The sequence below is a fragment of the Trachemys scripta genome, chromosome 10 (assembly GCF_013100865.1).
Source record: "Trachemys scripta elegans isolate TJP31775 chromosome 10, CAS_Tse_1.0, whole genome shotgun sequence".
NCBI lineage: Eukaryota > Metazoa > Chordata > Testudines > Emydidae > Trachemys > Trachemys scripta.
The window spans coordinates 59,810,805-59,831,452 of NC_048307.1; the positions used below are offsets into that span (position 1 = coordinate 59,810,805).

At 36.0% G+C, this 20,648-nt stretch overlaps 1 protein-coding gene across 3 annotated transcripts in view; it reads right to left on the minus strand.

Moving 5' to 3' along the window:
* Positions 1-20,648, minus strand: part of TCF12 (transcription factor 12) — a 167,420-nt gene that overhangs the window by 31,341 nt on the left and 115,431 nt on the right. Inside the window, exons 1-5 of one of the 3 annotated variants that reach the window (XM_034784436.1) lie at positions 17,699-17,894; positions 6,859-6,964; positions 5,590-5,729; positions 5,144-5,288; positions 3,377-3,441 (exon numbers count right to left, since the gene is read on the minus strand). In XM_034784436.1, coding sequence (XP_034640327.1) covers positions 3,377-3,441; positions 5,144-5,288; positions 5,590-5,729; positions 6,859-6,964; positions 17,699-17,767 — 525 coding nt within the window. In that variant the 5' untranslated portion in view covers positions 17,768-17,894. Of the gene's footprint in view, positions 1-3,376; positions 3,442-5,143; positions 5,289-5,589; positions 5,730-6,858; positions 6,965-17,698; positions 17,895-20,648 lie in introns of those variants that run through there. The other 2 variants (XM_034784437.1, XM_034784435.1) reach the window with 2 other exon arrangements.

A 20,648-nucleotide genomic window follows, 5' to 3' on the forward strand; every position in this document is an offset into this window, starting at 1 on the left:
CTCCCCGAGAAGATTAAGGTAAGTTGACCGGAGAGCATCTCCCATCGACACAGCACAGTGAAGACATCGCGGTAAGTCGACCTAAACTACGTAGCATAGCTAGTAGCGTAACTTAGGTCGACTTACCCGGTAGTGAAGAAAAGCTCCCAGTGTCTCCTGGCCTTCTTCCAGCATAGCCAGAAAATCCATTCTTTTCAGCTATCTACATAGAAATCTTTTTTTAAAATCATTTTTAAAAGAAAAAACTGTTAAAAGCCACAGGGTAAATACAAAATCAGAACGCATTCTGCATGCAACCCATGGCTGCTGTATTGTTAAATGACCAATGATGAACAGCTCTGACACCTTCTGCCAGGCTTAAACGGTAACATGACTCATTTTACTGCAACAAATGAAACTCCTCCTCCTATCAGTCATGGTCCATTCCAAGCAGCAGGGTGCCAATATGCCAGTATCTAATGAAAAGGGTCTTAGACAAAAGCTGCACAATTGAGAGCCTGCAGCGCCAAACCTCGGAGCTGTTAGTCCAATTTTTTAACCACTACAGTGTACATTTCAGTTACGCTTTGTTATGTTAATGTTATTGAGTCTAAAGCAACAAAGAAACTTAATTCATGAATTACTTTTAAAAGTCAACTTCCCCACATTTTCTTTTCTTTTGTTAGGGGACCACTGGCCATTTAACTATCCAGATCACACAAAGGCCTTTACCATAGTACTGAGGTAGGAATCAAAACATAAGTTATCACAAAGAGGTCTGATATAATCAACAAAGTTAAACAGCCCTCCTGTTTGATCTCCTCTAAATTAAAGACCAAGTGTTTTGATTTGGCATTAGGCACTGAAATAAACCAGATGTTTCTCCCTCCATATAACCCTCCATGGGCACAATCTTAAAGAGTTATTGTTTGGCAAATGTTCAGGGAAACACATTAGAAATGGCACAAATACCCAGATTTTCTTTTCTTTCTATCTACACTAGTTCATTATCCAAACTAATGCATAATCCACAGGGCTTTCGGAACTTTGTGTAAATACTTTCATGTACAATTCTCTTTCTTGCCTACCCTGAGATTAAGACCACAATTATCCAGGCTTAAACCTAAAATAAAAGAACCTTTGCAAATGCATTATCTGGCCTTACATGTTTAATCACACAGTATTCTGTATGGTCTTTAATACCTAAACTGAGGAACAAATGTTGTAGCCTCTGATGTTTCACACATGAAAGGCCTTTGTAAGATGTACATCAACAGAATCTTAGAACTAGAAATTCCTCCTAATAATCCTAGTAGTGGTGTTTAACATCTAAAAAGACAGATAGTGGCTTTAAAAATTCAAGACGATGTAAGCATTTAAAAAAAAAATCTTTGCGAAGACAGATACAATTTCACAAAGTTTATTAGCCACTGAAACTTAAATGCACCATTTTCACTTCAAACATTATGATTCCCTTTCTCAAAAAGTAATGTTGCTGTATTACTTACTGAACAGTTGTGAAAAGTGTGCTCCGTGTGTGTATTTGGGGTAAAGGGAGCAGATGGATGAAGCAAGGGATTTGAAGTGTGCAGACTATGGCATGCACTGATAGAGCAGATGGAATGCATCACCATCAGCTATGACAGAAATGATTTATGGAATGACCTGGCTGCTCCTGCCAAGCAACAACATAGGATGACAGAACTAAGTTACTATGACAACCAAAGCCCACCCATCAGTTAGATTAAACATTCCTGCCCTGACTTCCACTCACAGTAAATTTGGAATTTTCTCCAAACATGACCCTGGTTTTCCCAACTAGTCACAGTAAGAGAAAACTACCTGTGGATCTGTTCAACAGGAAAAAGATGGAGAGCAACTGAAAATCTCACAATCACATGGGTCTGGGCTAGTCCATAAGGCCAAGATTTTAGCAAAAAGATTGGCCAGGCTGTGGACCATACATGCCCTAGGAGAACTGTACAACAATGAACAGCACAATGCTTGTAAGCACTGCTATGTCCAAGAAGCTTTTCCTTCAGATTGATCAGAGCCAAAAATGACCCCAATTCTTTACTAGATGGACAGTTCATGCAGCCAAACACTGGTCTGCCCTCTGCACTCTTGAATCATTAACTAAGTACCTGATCCGCAGAAACAACAGGGGCAATATTTTTCTCTCCAAAGCCAGTCAGATTTAGAGAAATCTGCTACCTGATATGGACATCAGTGAAGTCCATCTGACATTATCAGAGCTGGTCATCCTTTAACATATGACCATCAGAGGAAAGCAAGACTAACAGCATCAGCATGAGTGTGCATATTTGCGTGCAGTGGGCTGAGGTGGGGAAAACAAAAAGCAGCCCAGAGATAGTCTTTTTGCCGCTGGAAAGGAGTCAGTTTTATCTCTTGAATCAGGATTAGGCTTCCAGAGTGCTAAGCAACAGAAGTTTGCAGAGCTTTCCCAGCCACCACCCATAGATTTGGAATTTCTGCTATACAGAACATTAAGTCAGACACTCAATATAAACAATGGTTTCAAAATTTGTTCTGTACTGCGGACTGTTCTATTAAAAATAATGGCTCCTTTAATACTATTAACACACACCGTTTTATTGCATTGTAAAATTATTATTATTATTATCTTCAAAAGTTTAAATAATTTTTAATAGATTAGGGACTTGCAATGTTTCAATTTATTATTTCATTTTTTGCAATTGCATCTTCCAGTGACTGAAACTAACTTCATAAACGGCTTGCACTGATTATGCCTTTCAGATATGCAATACAAATCCCCCTTTTTAAAATGCTCCATACATTGAAGTTGGATGGTTTATAACAGAGCACACATCACTTGATATTTTATTTATTAAGTCTAAAAGGTTGTTTCTCCCACAGTACTTTCAAATCCCAATGTTATATGGCCACTGAGCATGCACTTTAAACCTTGTGCCTAATTTTGCCCTCAGATAAATTTAATTGACTTAAATGGAAGTTGTATGTAAATATCACAGAAAAGAATTTGCTTTATGATTAGGCTAAACAGCCAGTGTTTGTAAATTTTTCTTTGTGTACACAACTTTCCAATCCCTGCTCATCTGTGATATCCTGATCTTCCGCAAAATAGGCAAATGCCTAGCAAAAAATCTGATGGGAACCTCCCACAAATAAAAGCAATAATTTCCATTTGCCTTGACATGGACATAATGTAAACAAATGTATCATGGAGTGTTAAGTTAACACTTTAGGTTACTGTGCTTTGGACATATTTAACGGCGAACTGTAGGTATGCATAAGTAAGAAAAAGATAACTATGAATAAGGGAAACCACGATCAACATTTTAAACAAGATGTGGTTTAAATTAATCTGAAAACTGTGTCAATAATCATTACTTACAGATGCCAGTGCCTTTCCAAGTGCATCACCCGTCTGTGAGCTTCCAGTCCCATTTCCTCTGTTTCCTGTAATGGAAAAATAAACACAATGCTTATTTTAAGGCCAAAGAACCAAGTTTCTTTTATTAATCTAAATTTTAGCAAATGCAGTTGAACACACTATCATTGTTTTAATGGGACACTGTCAGGAAGTCACGATTAACCTCATGTCAGTAGAACATGTTTTCATTATATTAAAACAATGAGTGAACACAGTCTTGTGTTTAGATTTTGGTAATCTCATTTCCCTGCACCATTTGCAGCCCAAATTCAACAGCATTGTTCCAGCACGAGGATGAGAAAGTGAAACTAGTCAGGGACAAGAGTGAAACAGATTTGCCTAGTTTCATTAACCAGGCTGAAGGAAATGCAAAAGGAAAACAGACTGTGAAAAAATATTTTTTAATTAATTTTAATAATATAAAGTAACAATAAAGGGTTGCAAATTGAATTGCTTCTGTAGGCAGGCCAAGCTCATGGGACTCTCAGCGGCTCTTTGCATTCCTCCATTCCCTCCCACAAGCTCCCTATGTCTCACCCTTCCAAACCCTCTATTTCAAGGACTCCCTGCCACCCCATCCTGCATGCTACGGACTCTGTCTCCCCATTTCCACCTGTGCCACATGCCAAAGGCTCTGTGTGCCTCCTCATTCCAAAGGCCATCAAGTTGAACATACGGCTTCAAAGCTCAACCAATTAGAAACACAGGTAAGGAATTTTTTATTTCAAAATATGAATTTTAACCTGAATATGTCCCTTTAAGAATACAGATAAATTCTGTGCACATCAAATTCTGCCAGCAAATATTGCACTTTCATACAAAGCTGTGCAAAATGTTCACCATGGAATCCAAATCATGCATCCATCACCTAATTTTATGTTTTATAACTAACTAGGATATGCCCCCAAATCAGGGCAAATATAATCAACCAGACTAAGTTTCACTTACACCAAGACTGAAAGTAAAGCTGTGCGTGAACCCATCCCAAATTGAAAAGGCACTCATGCAATCTTGAGAATGGAAACCACTGAGTTTCCGTGTCTGTATTAATAAGTGATTTTATGATACACATCATAATTATTCACAAATATCTATGAAAAGAGAAAAAATGAGTCCACATTTGTACTCTCTGGATATGCGGTGAAGGGATTAAAGAAAGTTGTTAACCTGTCACTGACCTTTTTACTTTGGGACTGGCCAGTGATCTGAGGTCAAACTTGAGGGGAGGGGGCACATAATACACTATGAAAATTTTTGTAGCAGATCCACTCCAAAGACAAAATGCCTTGAGCCACCACAACACTCCATTAAAACAGCGATGGCATCTATATCACAAAACAGGAGCTGTCTACATGCTGTTTATGCACTGATTTCACAAAGCCTGTGGGATCACTGGCCATTTATTAAATGGGTGCAATTCCCTAGTAGGGGCACACTTTAAGTGTGTCTGAAATCAGTTCAGTTTAAGGCTATTACAAACCAACTTAAACTAAACCGATTTAATACAATCAAATCAGTTTGAGGGTCCACACTGGGGGGATGGGGTGGTTGCACTGATTTAACTAAATTGGTTTAAAAAATATCCCCCCTTTAGTTAACCAGGCACAAATTTGTGTGCAGACCAGGCCTACCTCTTAGTATCTTACAGAACTAAAAAACAACAGAAAAGGAACCTTTATTGGCTAAATAACTTCAAAGAATTTTTTTTTAATCCTAAGAGAATCTTACCCAGTATATTATCTGATCCATTGATGGGTGGAGTATGTGAGGCAGCGACATAAGGTGAACTACTGGCACTGCCGCGATGGAAGCTAGACATTGGAGGAAGACTGGCATTTATATCTGTAGGCGAGACTGCATGTGGGGGATAGCTCTAGAAAGAAGCAAAACAAATAAGAGCCAATTAAGCAGAATCTTTAAATACATTTATATACCTTGTTAAGACACCATTATCTAAGAAAGGGACTTTGTCCATCAGCCAAACAACCCATTACATTACCAAAAATCATTTAAAAATTATATACAAACAAGATGCAACAAAATCAATATGCCACAATTATGAATTCTGACAATCTAATTTTGAATTGACACTACTAGAAGATCAGACGGGAAATGAAACAGATCAGTCTCCAGAAATGTTTACATATGCAATTGCATTAGCCTATATAACTTACCAAGCGGTCATGTGTGTGTAGACTGCCATAACTGCTGGACTGTGACATGTGAGAAGAGGAGCTTCCCAGCATTCCACCATAACCAGGCTGGTTCATCCCATTGGATGAATTCCAAAGATCAGAAGAGTTGTGGGTCCCATCTATGTTTTTTTAACAAAAGAAAAGAAAGAGATCTCTCTAATACAAGAAGTGTACTGAGTTCTCCTTTCCTTTACATTATTTAAAAAAATACATAATTCACCAACTCAATTAGCCTAATATCAGTACTGAAATAGGGGATAGCTAATACGGTGTCTCCCATTCTCCTGCCACCACACTGTGTTGCTATATTTAAAAAAAATGAGGCTTTATAGCTGAAATACAATCCAGCCACAGCTGAGAAAATACCAAGTACTCTGCTAATTACAAAGACCTTCAGTAAGGCCAGATTTATATCAAGAGGGATGATAAAAATTCCAGACTGCAAAAAAACTTGATGCTTGGCTAAATAATGCTCACCATAAATATACAGTGGAAAAGATTTCTCAATCCATAATAGGCAATTTATATTTGCTAAAACATTCTAATACTATAAAATAAATAAGGTTCCATAATAGCAGACTTAAATAACTGATAATTACTACATTATATAAGCCTCAAACCAAAGTGTGTCAGCACTGTTTTTCCTCAGCAATAAAGACCGCAATGACATTGTACACTTTAGTACTCAAAGATGATGTTTACGGTATATTTCAAAACCTCATCTAACCAAAGTAAAAGCTAGTTATGTGACATGAAGTTGAGGAAACGTGGTCTCAATCTCATGAATTCTGGTCCCTGTTTTTGTGCAATTCAAAGTCATCTGTATTTTTGGCACGGTGGAGACATAAGCATTCACTGAGAACCCAGATTATTAACAGATATTGTACAGCCAAACTCCAGAATGACCAAGAAGCCCTCACCTCATTTTCTGCTATCATTCTGGTGTGTTGTTCTGAAGTCCCTACAAATCAGAGAATGGGGAATTCTGTCCATCTGGCCTGCTGGATAATCCCCTTAAATTACAGTCAGCAATTAATGTCACAAAGAAACCTTTAAATCAAAGGATGGCTCCCTTCAGCTAACAGTTTGTAGAAGTATACAAAATTCCATGCTACGACCCACCACAATACATTCCCTGGAAATGTATTTATTATATTATTTGATGCAACACTGGGTTAGCCTCACATCTCCACCTAAAGAACAAATTACAAACATTCCTGTATTTAGAGTTACCGGTACTTTACTTACCTTGCATAAAGAAAGTGCTAGCAAACATACTGCTTGGTGGTTTAGGAGATGGGTAACTTGGAGATTCTCTATTGAAATCATCAGAGCTTGGGGATGGTGCGTATACCTAAAAATTGAAAAGCAACAAAAAGCATGCATGTAATATTTGGCTGTCACACATAAACAGCATGCTAGTACAGAGATCTAAATTAAAGGGAACAGTGCAGCAAGCCCCAATATTTAATTCATTTGTTGACATTATTTTGTTTTTATCAAGTTGCCAAAGTACTACTGTGATCTTAACACCACGCTTTCTGGTGTGCCAATTCAACCAGGTGGCCTGATAAAAGCTTAAGTGCTGATTCTGCTTACAAAGCACATATCTCACACAGAAACCAAATAGTGGTCCCAAAATAAGCTTCGATTTTAAAATAACTCTATTCTTGTTTACATATTTAACAAGTTGGAATCCCAACAACTCAGGTAAAACATTCATATCCAGTGAAACTGTTGGGAGTTTAGTGTCACTGCACTGCATAATCCAATCAGAAACCTGTCTGCTTTTTTAGAGTTACCGGTCGTAGGATGTGGGGGGGGGGGGGGGGTGGGGAGAGAAGTAATGCAAATCTATATCATTTTGAGTGATCTAAAAACTTCAACATCAAATAACCTTTTAAGTCTGGCACAGCTTTTAAAAATCTTGTTTTGATTTGGCAGTGGACTACCAATTTCTTCTGGTAAGCCCTTGCTTCAGATAAGCTCAGTATGAACATTGCATTGGTAAATAAACAACTTTCTCATCAAATTGAAAACTATACAGGGGACAAAATAAACCTAACAATCAAATGATTCTAATTACAGCAACTATAAATCAGCAGTGAAATAAATCAGAGAGTATTCAGGTATGGTATGTATAAACAAAATCAATATAGACAATTCATCAATGACTCATAGTATAATGCAGGTTGTGCCAAGGCAGGCAATATCTTTATAATGATAATTTTTCTAAATATTCCAATATGAATGATTTATATTGTTATTATTAATAGTACTGTAGTATCTAGAAGGCTCCAGTCATGGACCAGGAACCAAGGCATAGTGAAAAAACAAAATAAAAAATGTCCTCTTAAAATTATTTTTAGTTGATGAAAAACTGTAGTGCAGATACATGAATGTAGTAAATGGCTACTAAGTACACAAAAATATAACACTTAAACTAAAATATTTTTGCCACATAATATGTTAAAATAAAAAAGGTTATTTTTTAAAAAATACTCAATTTTCTTCTCCTCTTTCCCCCAAAATAAACTAATTGATTTATAGGTTTCAAGTGTATTAATTTTAAAAGTCTAAACTTAATAAGTGCATAAGAGATATGCCAAAATTGTAAGGTGCATATTTTTGTGTGCATGCATACACCTACGCACACATACATACAATTAGGTCACTCCCCTACCACTGTAACAGGCTGGGTACCCCGCAAGAGAAGACAGACAGACTAAAATGGGTCTATGACTACCACCAACGTCTAGGAAACCTCTATTCTAGTATGCAAGGGTGAATGTTCTGATATGGGAATTTGGGAAGTTAAGTGGGTCATATCTCGTATTTATTTGCATATAAAAACCCAGAATGCTTTTCCAGCCTTCTGTTGTCAGATCAAATGGTTCGGCATGTGTTTGGATAGAGTTGTTGTATGCAATGTGACTGATTCACCATTCCTTTACACAAGTTTGACACCGATGTAACTCCAATGCAATCAGCTAAACTATACCAGTGTATAAAACTCTGGTATGGAAGTACAGAAGCCACCCTAGGCATCTTCTCTATCAAGAACTTGATCTTGAAGCACGGAAAATAGGGAGGGAGGAATATAGTGGAAACACTTCACAACTTTTAGCATCGCTCTGTTTTTTGCATTTATATTTTGCAATCAAACTCAAGATGACATTTTTGTTTGTATGTTTTTTTGTTATTTTGTCAACAAAGTTAGTGTTTCCAAGAGCTTTTGTTCAAATTGATGGCTACTTTTTTTTGGTTACTTCCAAATGTTGAATTCCTGGAAATAAAGAATTTTTTACAATGGAAAGTGCTGACCAAATCTGAGCTACAGCATGACAACATGTTACATACTCTTAACACAGTTTATATGTATTTATGGTATATAATAAATATATATACGTATATATACACACACTTCACACATACTCACACAAAAGTGACAAGACTGTCAATTTTTAAATGCTCACCATCATAAGGCTACAAACATATTAGGCAAAACTAGGTGTAATTTACAAGTTGTCTGTTGTGCAAAATAATGCAGCATATGCTATAGCTGATGGCTAATCTATCACTGTCACAGGACAGCAGAGGAAACAAAGCTCAATGACATGCAGCACTGACACAGAGATGTGCACTGATTAATGTGAAAAAATCCACCATGACATATTGTACATATTTTCAACTTTGCCAGAGTAATGCTATCAACAAGAGTTGTAATGTGGGCTACAGACTGAAATTTCAATCACTTCTAATAATTTTGACATTTTATAAAACTGTCTAAACAAGCAAGCACCTCAGAAGGAAATTAAGCTGAAAAAGTTCAGCTCCAACAAATGCATCATTTATGTTACACATGTACAGGACACTAGCATAATAAAAATGTTCTGAAATATTCCAATGTCAAAGAGGCCCTTTCAAATAGCTACATGAAAGTTCTAGCACAGGCACATAAGTTTATATAGTTTCTATTTGTTTTTGGTATCCTAACTATAGCTTGCAAAAACATAGCTGCAATGTTATGAAGCTGCACTTGTGCCAGTCTAGATTTTTCAGATCAAAGGACTCTGGCGGCAAAACACAACTGATGTGGTCTCAAAGACTTCATTAACTCCAGATGTGGGGAAATAGTCAGCCAATTCCGCAAAAAGAGCAAGTCTCTTTTAGTTACAATCAGACCTACCCACAAATTAAAACCAGGCGTCTTATGTCATCTGATCACCTGCAGATGAATGCCAGTTTTTTTTTTTCTGGTTAATGACCTAATCATAAGTTTTACTCTGTGTTATTACGAACAGAATTTAAAAGTAGAGGGGAAAAAAAAGATTACTGAGATTAGACTACATCTACAAGAAGCAAAATGCAAACTTTTAATTAAAAGTTGACAATAAAGGAAACGTATTTAAATACCCTTTCAAGTTAGGAAAAGATGCATTAGATCATGTAGCTCAAACCTTTTAAACACATTTAATGCTTAGGGCCCTTATCCAGCCTATGTGGCTCTTGGCCCATAACAGCTCTGCAAACCTCTCATCACACAGTGATGGAATTTACTCCCTAGTTCGAAGATGTTCTCTTTTGCAGCAGCTGTGTAATGAGGTTTAAGTATGACCTGGCTGCCCACTATTGTCTCTTTGGGATATCAAGTGATGGGAATGACATCTGGGAGGAACCAAAATAGTTCTTTCCTGGCTGACATTCTTAGGGAGCCAGGGAATAGTGCTAAAAGACCATCCAGCCCAAAAAATCTGCTCGGCAGACAACTCTGTCAAGCAGGTAGAAGAAAATCCATCCTGCTAAAGGTTTCCCCAAATTCCCCTAAGCACATGGCAATCTGAAGTGATTGAATCGGAGGCAGGAGCAGGAGAGAACTTCAAAGAAAGCACCTATATTAAACTAATGAGGGGTGGGAGAGCTCTTCCAAAACACCCACTCCAGATTCAATTTTTAAACGGTCCACATAGTAGAGGTCTTGTCTCTCTCGACGCTGTACGCAGACTTTACACTTCAATCCTAGGGTTGTAATAATTCCTGCAGGCTGTGTGGCCTGAGCAGGAAGGAAGCGGGACAAGGGAGTTGCAGAGCACAGGTCAAGAGCTCCACTTCCCTCTCCTTCCCCCACCCTGAGCTGTTCCACATTTCTCCAGTCTGAATGCTTGAGTGATTCTGGGTTGGTTTTTTTTTAAGCTCTCTTCAGTTTGTCGATGTCATCCCTCAATAGGGTGTACTGCAGAGCTGCCCAGAGGATTCAGGGGGCCTGGGGCAAAGCAATTTTGAGGGCTCCATCCATAAAAAAAGTTGCAATACCATAGAATACTATATTCTCGTGGGGGCCCCTGTGGGGCCTGGGCAAATTGCCCCACTTGCCCCCCTCGGGGCAGCCCTGGTGTACTGCTGTAGAGCCAGCCTGCTTGGCCTTTCAGAGCTTGGTTAGCTCAGAACAGCATGGATTGTTCCTACTGAGTCAGGTTTAAGCAGCATATCTGCTTTCAAATGTGCAGTTATTCTTAACATATTAAATTGATACTATTATAAAAATCATTTAAAAAGTGTATTAAATCTACAAAGTATCAGGAGATTATATGACATGTCCTTCGATTTACTGATTTAAAAATTTCCAAACATAAAGGCATTACTTTATCTTAAAAGGTCTGAGTTACTGATTTTGTTTTGTTACTAAAATTAGATCTTCACTCTATAAACATCAATTAAAGCACCAAAAATACCTCATTTGCATGCTTTTCAACTAATTTCCTTCCTATTAACGGGTTTGGTATTTTTATATGTTCATGATCCATACTAAATGTAGATGTAAACAGACGATGTAAACATGCCAGTGAAGCAAAATATCAAAACCTATTTTAAAGATGCCTCCACTAAATCAGGACCAAATCTCCCAACATGCATGCTGTATGTGAAATTATAAATTATATTATTCATTTAAACCTTGCTATTCAGAAAGTTTCATAGGTTACAAAAACTGACATTTATCAAACTGTTACATACAAATTTCTTTTCTAGGGCAGTAAAAATGGATTACCCACATCTACACCTTATGAACTTCACTAACTGACCTTTCCAAATTTCATCAGCACCAGTCATGTATTATATAACTATGCACTGATGAATGATCCGGGGACGTGGCAGACTTTCACAATATATTATTTGTATGTACGGTGGCAAAGGCTTCTGCTGCTGAAAAGATATTGTGATAAATGGAAACTTATTTTAGTGCTCAGCTCCTTCAGAAACATAGTGAACATAAAAACTGAGAGAATGATGATTGGCAATTATAGTTATTCCATCCTGTATTTATAAGAAGATACAAGTACTCACACTGGCAACAAAATATATTATGTATGGTCAAATTTTAACGAACACAAAAAAAACAATATTTAAGCACAACGAAAGCTAGGCAATGCAAGGTTCAAGTTAACTCTGTACTAAACACTATTTTCTGCCAAGGTCTTCAGACACCAGGTATGACATCTCAAACTGATCTGAGACTCCCTCAATACTTATGCACAATGGAAAAAAAAAGAGAAAAGAATGTCAGTCTAAACTATTAACCTGACGGTAATTTTTAATGATAGCATAAATCTATAGAAAAATACTACAGCTGTAGGAAGATATGGCTCCTTCAGTGCCATTAAAGTCCATCTTGTAAATAAATGTTTATGCAGTTTTTAAGCTCATGTCATAAATGCCTATTTGTGGAGTTCTGAAAATGTGGAATTATTGATACACCTCTACCTCGCTATAATGCAACCTGATATAACACGAATTTGGATATAACACGGTAAAGCAGTGCTCCGGGGGGCGGGGCTGCGCACTCCGGTGGATCAAAGCAAGTTCAATATAACACGGTTTCACCTATAACGTGGTAAGATTTTTTGGCTCCCGAGGACAGCGTTATATCAAGGTAGAGGTGTACCATAATGGTGCATTACACAAACCCGTCTTACTTCCTGGGTTAACATGAGCTGTTAAGAAATGCAGTATCACGTCAAGGATGTAGACAAATTTAAGCACTAGACTAACTTGCTAAAAATCCTGATTGAATATCTGAGGTGGAGGGGGGAGCAGAAGTAAATACACAACATATTTGAAGATTCCTTTTGCAATAATTTTCTAAACAAGTTGCCTTCTCCTCCACTTCCTAAAAAAAATCAGACCACATTTTTGATTAATGATATGTACAATTTAGTGCATAAAAATGCCAGTGTTTTAATTAAAGGAATTCAAAGGAAGACTGAAACTGAACACCTTAAATCAACCCATTTCCAGTACTTGTTTGTCAAATTTCAGAACACCTTTATGGCTATGATATCAATTCCTACATAATATTAATACTGACCACATTAAACTAGAGGAGTACTGATACATTTTCTTTTGCTTTTAAGTTCACTTCTCTTATCTCACTGGTGATCTCAGTTTCTACAACTCATAGGCATAGACTAATGTGTTTCTACAGGCTGTCTTCAACACAAGTGTGTTTATCAAAGCAAATACACTGAACAAATGAGTGTATGTCACTGTTTGGTGCCCACAATTTTGAGAAATATAGATCCATCCAATATAACACCTGATCCCCTCCCTAGCTGCTTTCATTTGCCCATAGAAATGGACATAACCTTCACACTGAAGCATCAATAAAGCATGTTGTAGACAACACACCCTCCTAGCAGGGGACTGCTCCTCAATAGATTGGCAGTTCTGCCCACTGGAGTTGAGCAGATAAAACTCTCCTGGGCTATCACATTGCGACCCATAATACCTCTTTGGAGGGGGAAAAAAAAATAAAGTTGACCAATGCTACAAGCTCACTTTATTCAATGCCCACAGCAGTCTACCCCCTAGAGATTTCCTGCATGATCCTATGTTTGTGCTGACTTACAAATGTTAGCTTTGACCTTGTCTGAGCTGCTATGGGCAGCATATGGTATAGGGTAGATTTAATTGTACTTTTCTCTCTGTGTGCTAACTGGTCCAATACTAATAAAACCCGAATCAAAATCCCTCTGGAAAGCAGAAAACATTTACATTATTAACACTTGGTTGGTGTAAACTTTGCAAACCGAATATGTCTACATTTGTATAAAAACAGACTTTACTTGTTATTCCTTTTAGAAGCTACCTTAGGAAAATAAAATTGGATTGATATATTTCATCTGAGGTAATCTGCAAAATTTTAACACTTCTAGTGATATGTACTATTTTGATATTCTAATTCAATGTGCTATGAAATAACACTAACAAGCAAACCCTCTCCACCACCCCCTGCCACGTATTTCTAGATAATATTTTATACACCTCTCAGAAAAATGGAAAAAATAACTTTACTCAGGAACTAGTTCATCTCACTCAGGAATTAGTTATAATTTTCCACTGAAAATGTGGAAAACATAAATGATCTTCAGGAACATACATTATAATTTATTTTTGTTCTTTCCTTCTCTGTTTATCACCATTGTAATAACTTGCTATGGCAGAAGCTGAAACACCTTCATAACAAATCCCTCTCTATGAAATTTTACTTAGTAACTAAACATAACCACATGGGACTGAGGTACCAAATTCATTCATACTGTGAACAGTACCTGGAGTATAACATGCTACTAAATTATGTCATCATATTGAATAGTGGCGTTAAAAGCTGCACACAATATACTTGAAAATTAAGCCAAATGTAGCAAAAATGTTTCTTCAAGTGATTTGATATTGTTTGATAAGCAGTAATATTGGCATATTATTCTCTATTCTGTCTAGTTTTTAACCAGTTCTCACTCACTGCTTATTTGACTATATAAGATAGTGAAAAGAAAAAAAAATGCATATAAATAACATCCTACATGTTTTTAATTTTCAGGCGTCATTGCTGAAAAAGCTGAGAACATTTATTTGTTTTATCTCAATGGAAACACAAACAAAAACTATATTTTTAGACCTCTATTGGTTCCCTTTTCTACTTTACAGGGCATGAACAAAGAAGCACCAACAAAATAGGTTCCCTTAAAAAAGAAAAAAAAGAAAAAAAGGAAAAAAAAAGGGTAGAAAGCAACTACCTGTTGCCATTAAAAAAGCCTGTCAGTACATGACATTAATTTTGCCTCAAACATCTGATTTTTAACTTCCAAAGGATACTAAGTTAGCAGAAATGAAAGGAGAGATGGAACTTGATAGACAAAATGGCTTAATAATTAATCACGCTTTTTCACAATTTGAAAGAACACTCTTTCTGACTTAATTCAACCTTCCTTCTTCCCAGCCCCCAATGTATAGTTGGATGTTCTTCCCCGACACTAAGAAAATAATTTCTGGATATCAACAGGTGAAGAAAAAAGAAAAAAACATGCAGTTTTCTAGTTTACTATAAACCAACACGGAGAATATGCTTTTAATTTAGGGGACACACTACTCAAAACATTCCTTGTTTCATATTATATAATCCACATATTAGTAGTGTTTTATTGCTTAGTAGAGGATTTATACTAAAATTCTAATTTTCCTTACATACTTCTCTTCTGTAATATGCATTAAATTACCAAATTAATCCCTTCACACAGCACGAAAAATCACATTTAATATGTAAACTTTTACTCTACTTCCATGTAAATGTATCTCAAACCTCTTATGTTCACCCACTCTGTATTATCTAGCAGTATTTGGAAGCATCTTTTTCAGTTTAATCTTATTTTGCCTATGTATTATTTACTTTGCTAACTCTTTCCCCACTTTAAAGTTAAAAATATCTTTCAAAAATATAATTTACAGATGAAAGTTTAATACTGGTTTCTGCATGCCATTTTCCACTTGCATTTTTTGCATAAAAATCAGCATTTCATACAGTTTAGTAGATAGCAGGCAATATGCTGATATCTAAAGTCAAAATCACTATTCAAATAAAATCTCAAAACATGAGCCAGATGCCATTATCTGCTAAGTGATCAAATGATACAAATTAAAGTAGTAGCACTTCAATATGAACTGTGGTCTTGCAGTCTTCTCTAAATGTGGAGAAGTTCATACACAATTCTGAAGATCAAATTAAAATATCTCTCTCTTCCTTTGAAGGTTAAAAGCATTAATGGAAAGCAAAATATGAAGGGGAAAAAAACCAACCCAAACCAACACACACATACGCACTCTGCTCACATATATTTGAATGAAATAGTAATTACATTCTTTATTCTAATTTATAGAATTATTTGGGGAAATAAAATACTGAAAGCTGGTAATAAGTTTTAAAAAAAATTACAACTAAAACTTAAGGCAACATGATATAGGATTGTCATATGATTTGCCATCTATTTACTAACTCTTCAAGATCATAAAGATCACCTCTGACCTATAACAGGCACATGCTATCAATTGTCAGGCCATGCTCCCCTACAGCACCAGCACTTCCATCTACTATAAGCCTGGAAATGCTTAATAAGATCAAAGCTTTTTTTCCTGCTACAGAACAAAGAGAAATGTTGTAATAAGGCGATCTGTGCTCAAGAAAGAATAAAAATCAGAACTCCATTCAAATCACACTCCTCTTGCTTCAGGGGTATTGTATAGTTAATTTTACTTAAGTCTAATATATATCTTCACATAAAACTTCAAAAAGACTGTTTTAACTTAGGAGCAGACATGAAAGAAAAATCATTTCACATTTGAAAGACAGCTGGCATTGATACGAAAGGAAATGAAACAGAGATCATGCAGTTTCACTTATTTCCCCACTCTCTCCCGAATATCTTTTCTCTCATCCAAGAAGCTCATACACCTAGTTTTTAATGAGTTTAAAAATCATTAGTTTGATCATCATTAATCAGAAAACCTTGGCAAAAAGTTTACTACTAAATAAAGACAAAACTCATGTAAGCTTATGGGACAAGAAAAACAAATGAAACTGATCTATGTTACTGATCTATATATATATTCCTTTTAAGACCAGGGGCAAGCCAAAATCATATACAAGTAATATGAACATAAAAATGTTTAAACAAAATGATTGTGCATACACTGTATAAAAGACCCCATAACACATAAACCAGATTTATGTTTTGTATTCTGCCATACAATGATATTTTAAAAATTTAAATATCAATTATGAAATAAAAGCATATCATTTAATACATAGCAAATTAAAATAGAGGCATTCAAAGATTCAGTTTTAATTTTTTCAAAAGCTGGTGAATGTCCATTTTATTTTGTAATCTGCAACAGTTCCAGTAACATTTTTTCATTTTACTTAAAATGATTTTGGAAAAATCAAATCTTGAACAAGAGCTTAATGCTTGCTTACAATTTGAGATGTACTACTTGATTCAAATGCCACCATTCTCGGCAGCATGGCACAAAATGACCAGAATCCAAAACTATGAAGCCGGTCACTAAAACAGAAGTCTATCGAGTATAAGCAAAAATGTAATGTTTTGTAATCTTTTGGAAGAAAATGGATTAAAACCCCTTCTACCTCACTATTATGTACAACGTCTACTGAAAATGTTTTAGTGTAAATAGTGATTAAAGTTGGTGAATCAGACTAACTTTCCTGTATAGGGTCAAAATGCTAGTTTGATTGGAAGCAGATGGTATAACAGTAAAGTTAGTCTCTGAACCTCAAACTCCAAACAGGAAACGCAAGCCTTACTGGCTGACTGCTTCCCTAATCATTCCCAGAGATTCATACTTGTTATTTTTATAAATAACCACAAAGGCTTTCATCTTTTCTCCCTGTTGTACAAAGCAGCCAATAAACCTAAATGTCGTTTTTTTGTTTTTTAACTATCAGAATCCCCCACTACCACTACAAACACCATTTGCACAGATGGTCTTTTAAAAAGAAAATACATTAGAAATGTTATGTAGTTCAATGTTAGGTTAATGTTTAAAAAATTACCAACTATGAACTTAACTATCTTATCACAGAATGCCAGCCTTACAAGTCTTCTAAAATATGCAAGTGAATTACACCAGCAATCTAAATGTACTTTGTTAGACTAATCTAAAAACACATGGGTTTCAGTAAGTGCCTATTCAGCTACGTCAGCCACTTTGAAACTATATGAACAAAAGAAAGCAGCCTTACCGTTTTCCCATTGTAGTAATACATCAAAGAATTGCTGCCCATTCCAGGTACAGGGTATGCACAATACATACTGATTCTAAAAATTACAGTCTGCAGTTAAAGTGCACTGCTTCTCTCCAAGACATCCATCCACCCGATCAAACAGAGTAATTCTTCAGTACTATGTGTACACACATGGATCTACTCAAAAGGAACTTATGCAAAACAGGACTGAACCATCTCATATGGGAAAGAGGGGGTGTGAGAGAGAGACATAGAATTTTATAGAGATTACAGTGTATCAACCCCCCGTTTTTAGTCATAATTCCAACCAGCAAAACCCTTGCAAAAACAGTTTATTTACAACAGTTAAGATACACAGGTTTGTAGCTACCAATACACTGGGAAATTATTAGCTTTGTACATACAAATAAAATACTACAAAGAAATAACAAATGGAAAAATCCTAGTTAATCTTCTGTTTTTTGTTTTAATTCAATTAGAGCACTTGTGGCAGTAGAGTCATAGCTTGATGCACCTCCAGTGACACTACCATCTGGCTCTGTCTAAAGTTGCTTCCAACTTTGACAAACACATCACAGAGCAATCATGAACTGGAAACACTGAATCATATGTAACAAGAAGGACTAGACAGTTAAGCCTTCTACATAATCACTTCCTGGGCCAAAAAGTATTATGTCCCAATTAATTAAGTATCTCTACTAGGCCATGGGTTGTTTCTAACTGGGGGAAACATATATCCTCTTAAACAAGTACTGTATAGCTGCCAAACAAAAGAAAATACAGTATGTCATGTTTAGTTAAATATATTACATATGTTTAAAACAGACAACTAAATAAAGGTAAATATTTTAATATTACAAAATCCGAATTTCATATTCAAATTACATAGCATGAAAAATAGATGAGTAAGTTTGGCCAAATTTTAAACATTTTAGACTATAAAATACATTTTTGTGAAAAAACATTGTTCCCCCTCTCTATACATGTACACACACACACACACACACACACACACACACACACGGACAAGAGAATTGACAGAAACATACAATTTTAGTGTTAATCTGACAAAAATGTATAGCACAAAATATTGAACATATATTACATATAATCCCTCAATACACACACATTTATAGTCTATTCTTCCCTGAACTGCATCCTCTTGGTGAAGGATATGAAATTCCCTCAGTTTGCTTGATAAATTAAACATATAATATGAAAGCCAATACACAAGGAATGAAATTGCCACTGTTGGGGGTGGGGGATTAATACTAAAAGCAAATCCCCTTTTGTATGTTACTCAGTACATCAGGAAACTCCATATGTTTGTACATAAATATGTTTATATTCTATAGATGAATACAATTGGCTGTTAAAGAATGCGCAGGATCCAGTGAGCCTCTAAAAAACAAAAACAAAAAAGTCAAAGGACAGAAAAAAATGACAGCAGAAAATCTCTTTCCCACTCTCTTCAACTGTGTCAAATACCAAATCTGTGAGTTTGCCCTGGCTTCCCTTCTGTCCAGAACAGAGAACATACAGCAGATTAAGAAAAGAAGGGGTAACGTTCAATTCATCCATGTGTAGGGAAAGAAAGCAAGCTGCAGAAATTAGGATACCTTTAACAAGCACCTTTGATGATGGGGAAGTCATCTAACCACAGAATTAAATTTAGCAAAGAAAACAGCACAGTAAGCTGAAATACTATGATCATGTGAGACTTCCATTAGGTTTTTGTACAGTGTCCATCACCTTAGTAAATAAGCACTGCAATATCTGTAAGTATACAGAATATATGCAGATTAGACATAGAAGTTTAGTCAGTGACATGCACCAGCAAAACGATATATAAGCATGACAGTTAAACTACTGTGATTATTCCAGTTTTGAATTAGGAGGTTATCCTGAAATGTAAATTAATCGAAAAGCATGTGCATTTTTACTGTTTAGCTTTATATGTTGATCAGATTGTTGCTTTTAATACATATATACACGGTGGGGGGGGAGGTAGAAAAGTATGCAGCGTTTTAAAAGCTAATGAACCAAATTTCAACCAAACTCTTCACCAATATAAAAGACTAAGCAGCAGCTGCAAAAAAGAACATCACTGTACATCAGACTATTAAAATGCCAAGCCTGCAGAGTGACTTGCAACTTCCTCTTTCCCCCAGGGATCACAAAGCCCCATTTCAGTCCCCAGAGAACTCTGTAAGAAGCTTTGATTTACAATTAACAATGCCATTCCTTAAACCTCCTCACTATGTTTAGGCTTCTATAGACGTGATATGCTAAAAGATCTTTAGATCTCTTAGACATACTGCTTCCCTAAGTACACAGTACTCCAGGATTAAAATGAATTATTTAGAACAATGTATCTTTTTATATTCAGGAAACACACACAAAAAGCTATACAACAAAAGTCCAATTTTATTTTGGAAAAAAGAGGTAGAATAAAAGCATTTTCTTCTTTAATCAAATAGTTCCAGCACATAAGAAACTTTTATAGTGGTCAAAAATGTTTTAGCAGTGGTTAGATTCAGTTCTCCAAAACAAGGATGGACATTAATGTGTATCTTGTAAAATCAACTACTGGGTGCGTGCATGCAATAATTTGATTATTGTTGAAACACTGCGGGGATTAAAAACTCAGTATTTTACTATGTGGCATACATGTTTCATCTTTCTTGCAGCTCATCTTCTAAACTTGCAAACAAAAACAGCAGAAGTTAAAAGTGTGAAGGCAATATTAATTCGTATTGTTTGCTAACTTGAATAACATCTGTTTAAACAAGTAAATTGCTGACGCTCATCAACATACAGGTAAGCTAGTGTCAAAAACAGCACAAAAGAGTAGGTCTCATTCAAAATGCTGCCTCTGGGCAAAGATAGAATAAAGACAAATACTCCCAACAATACCACTCTGACTAAAAGGATTTACCTCTGACAA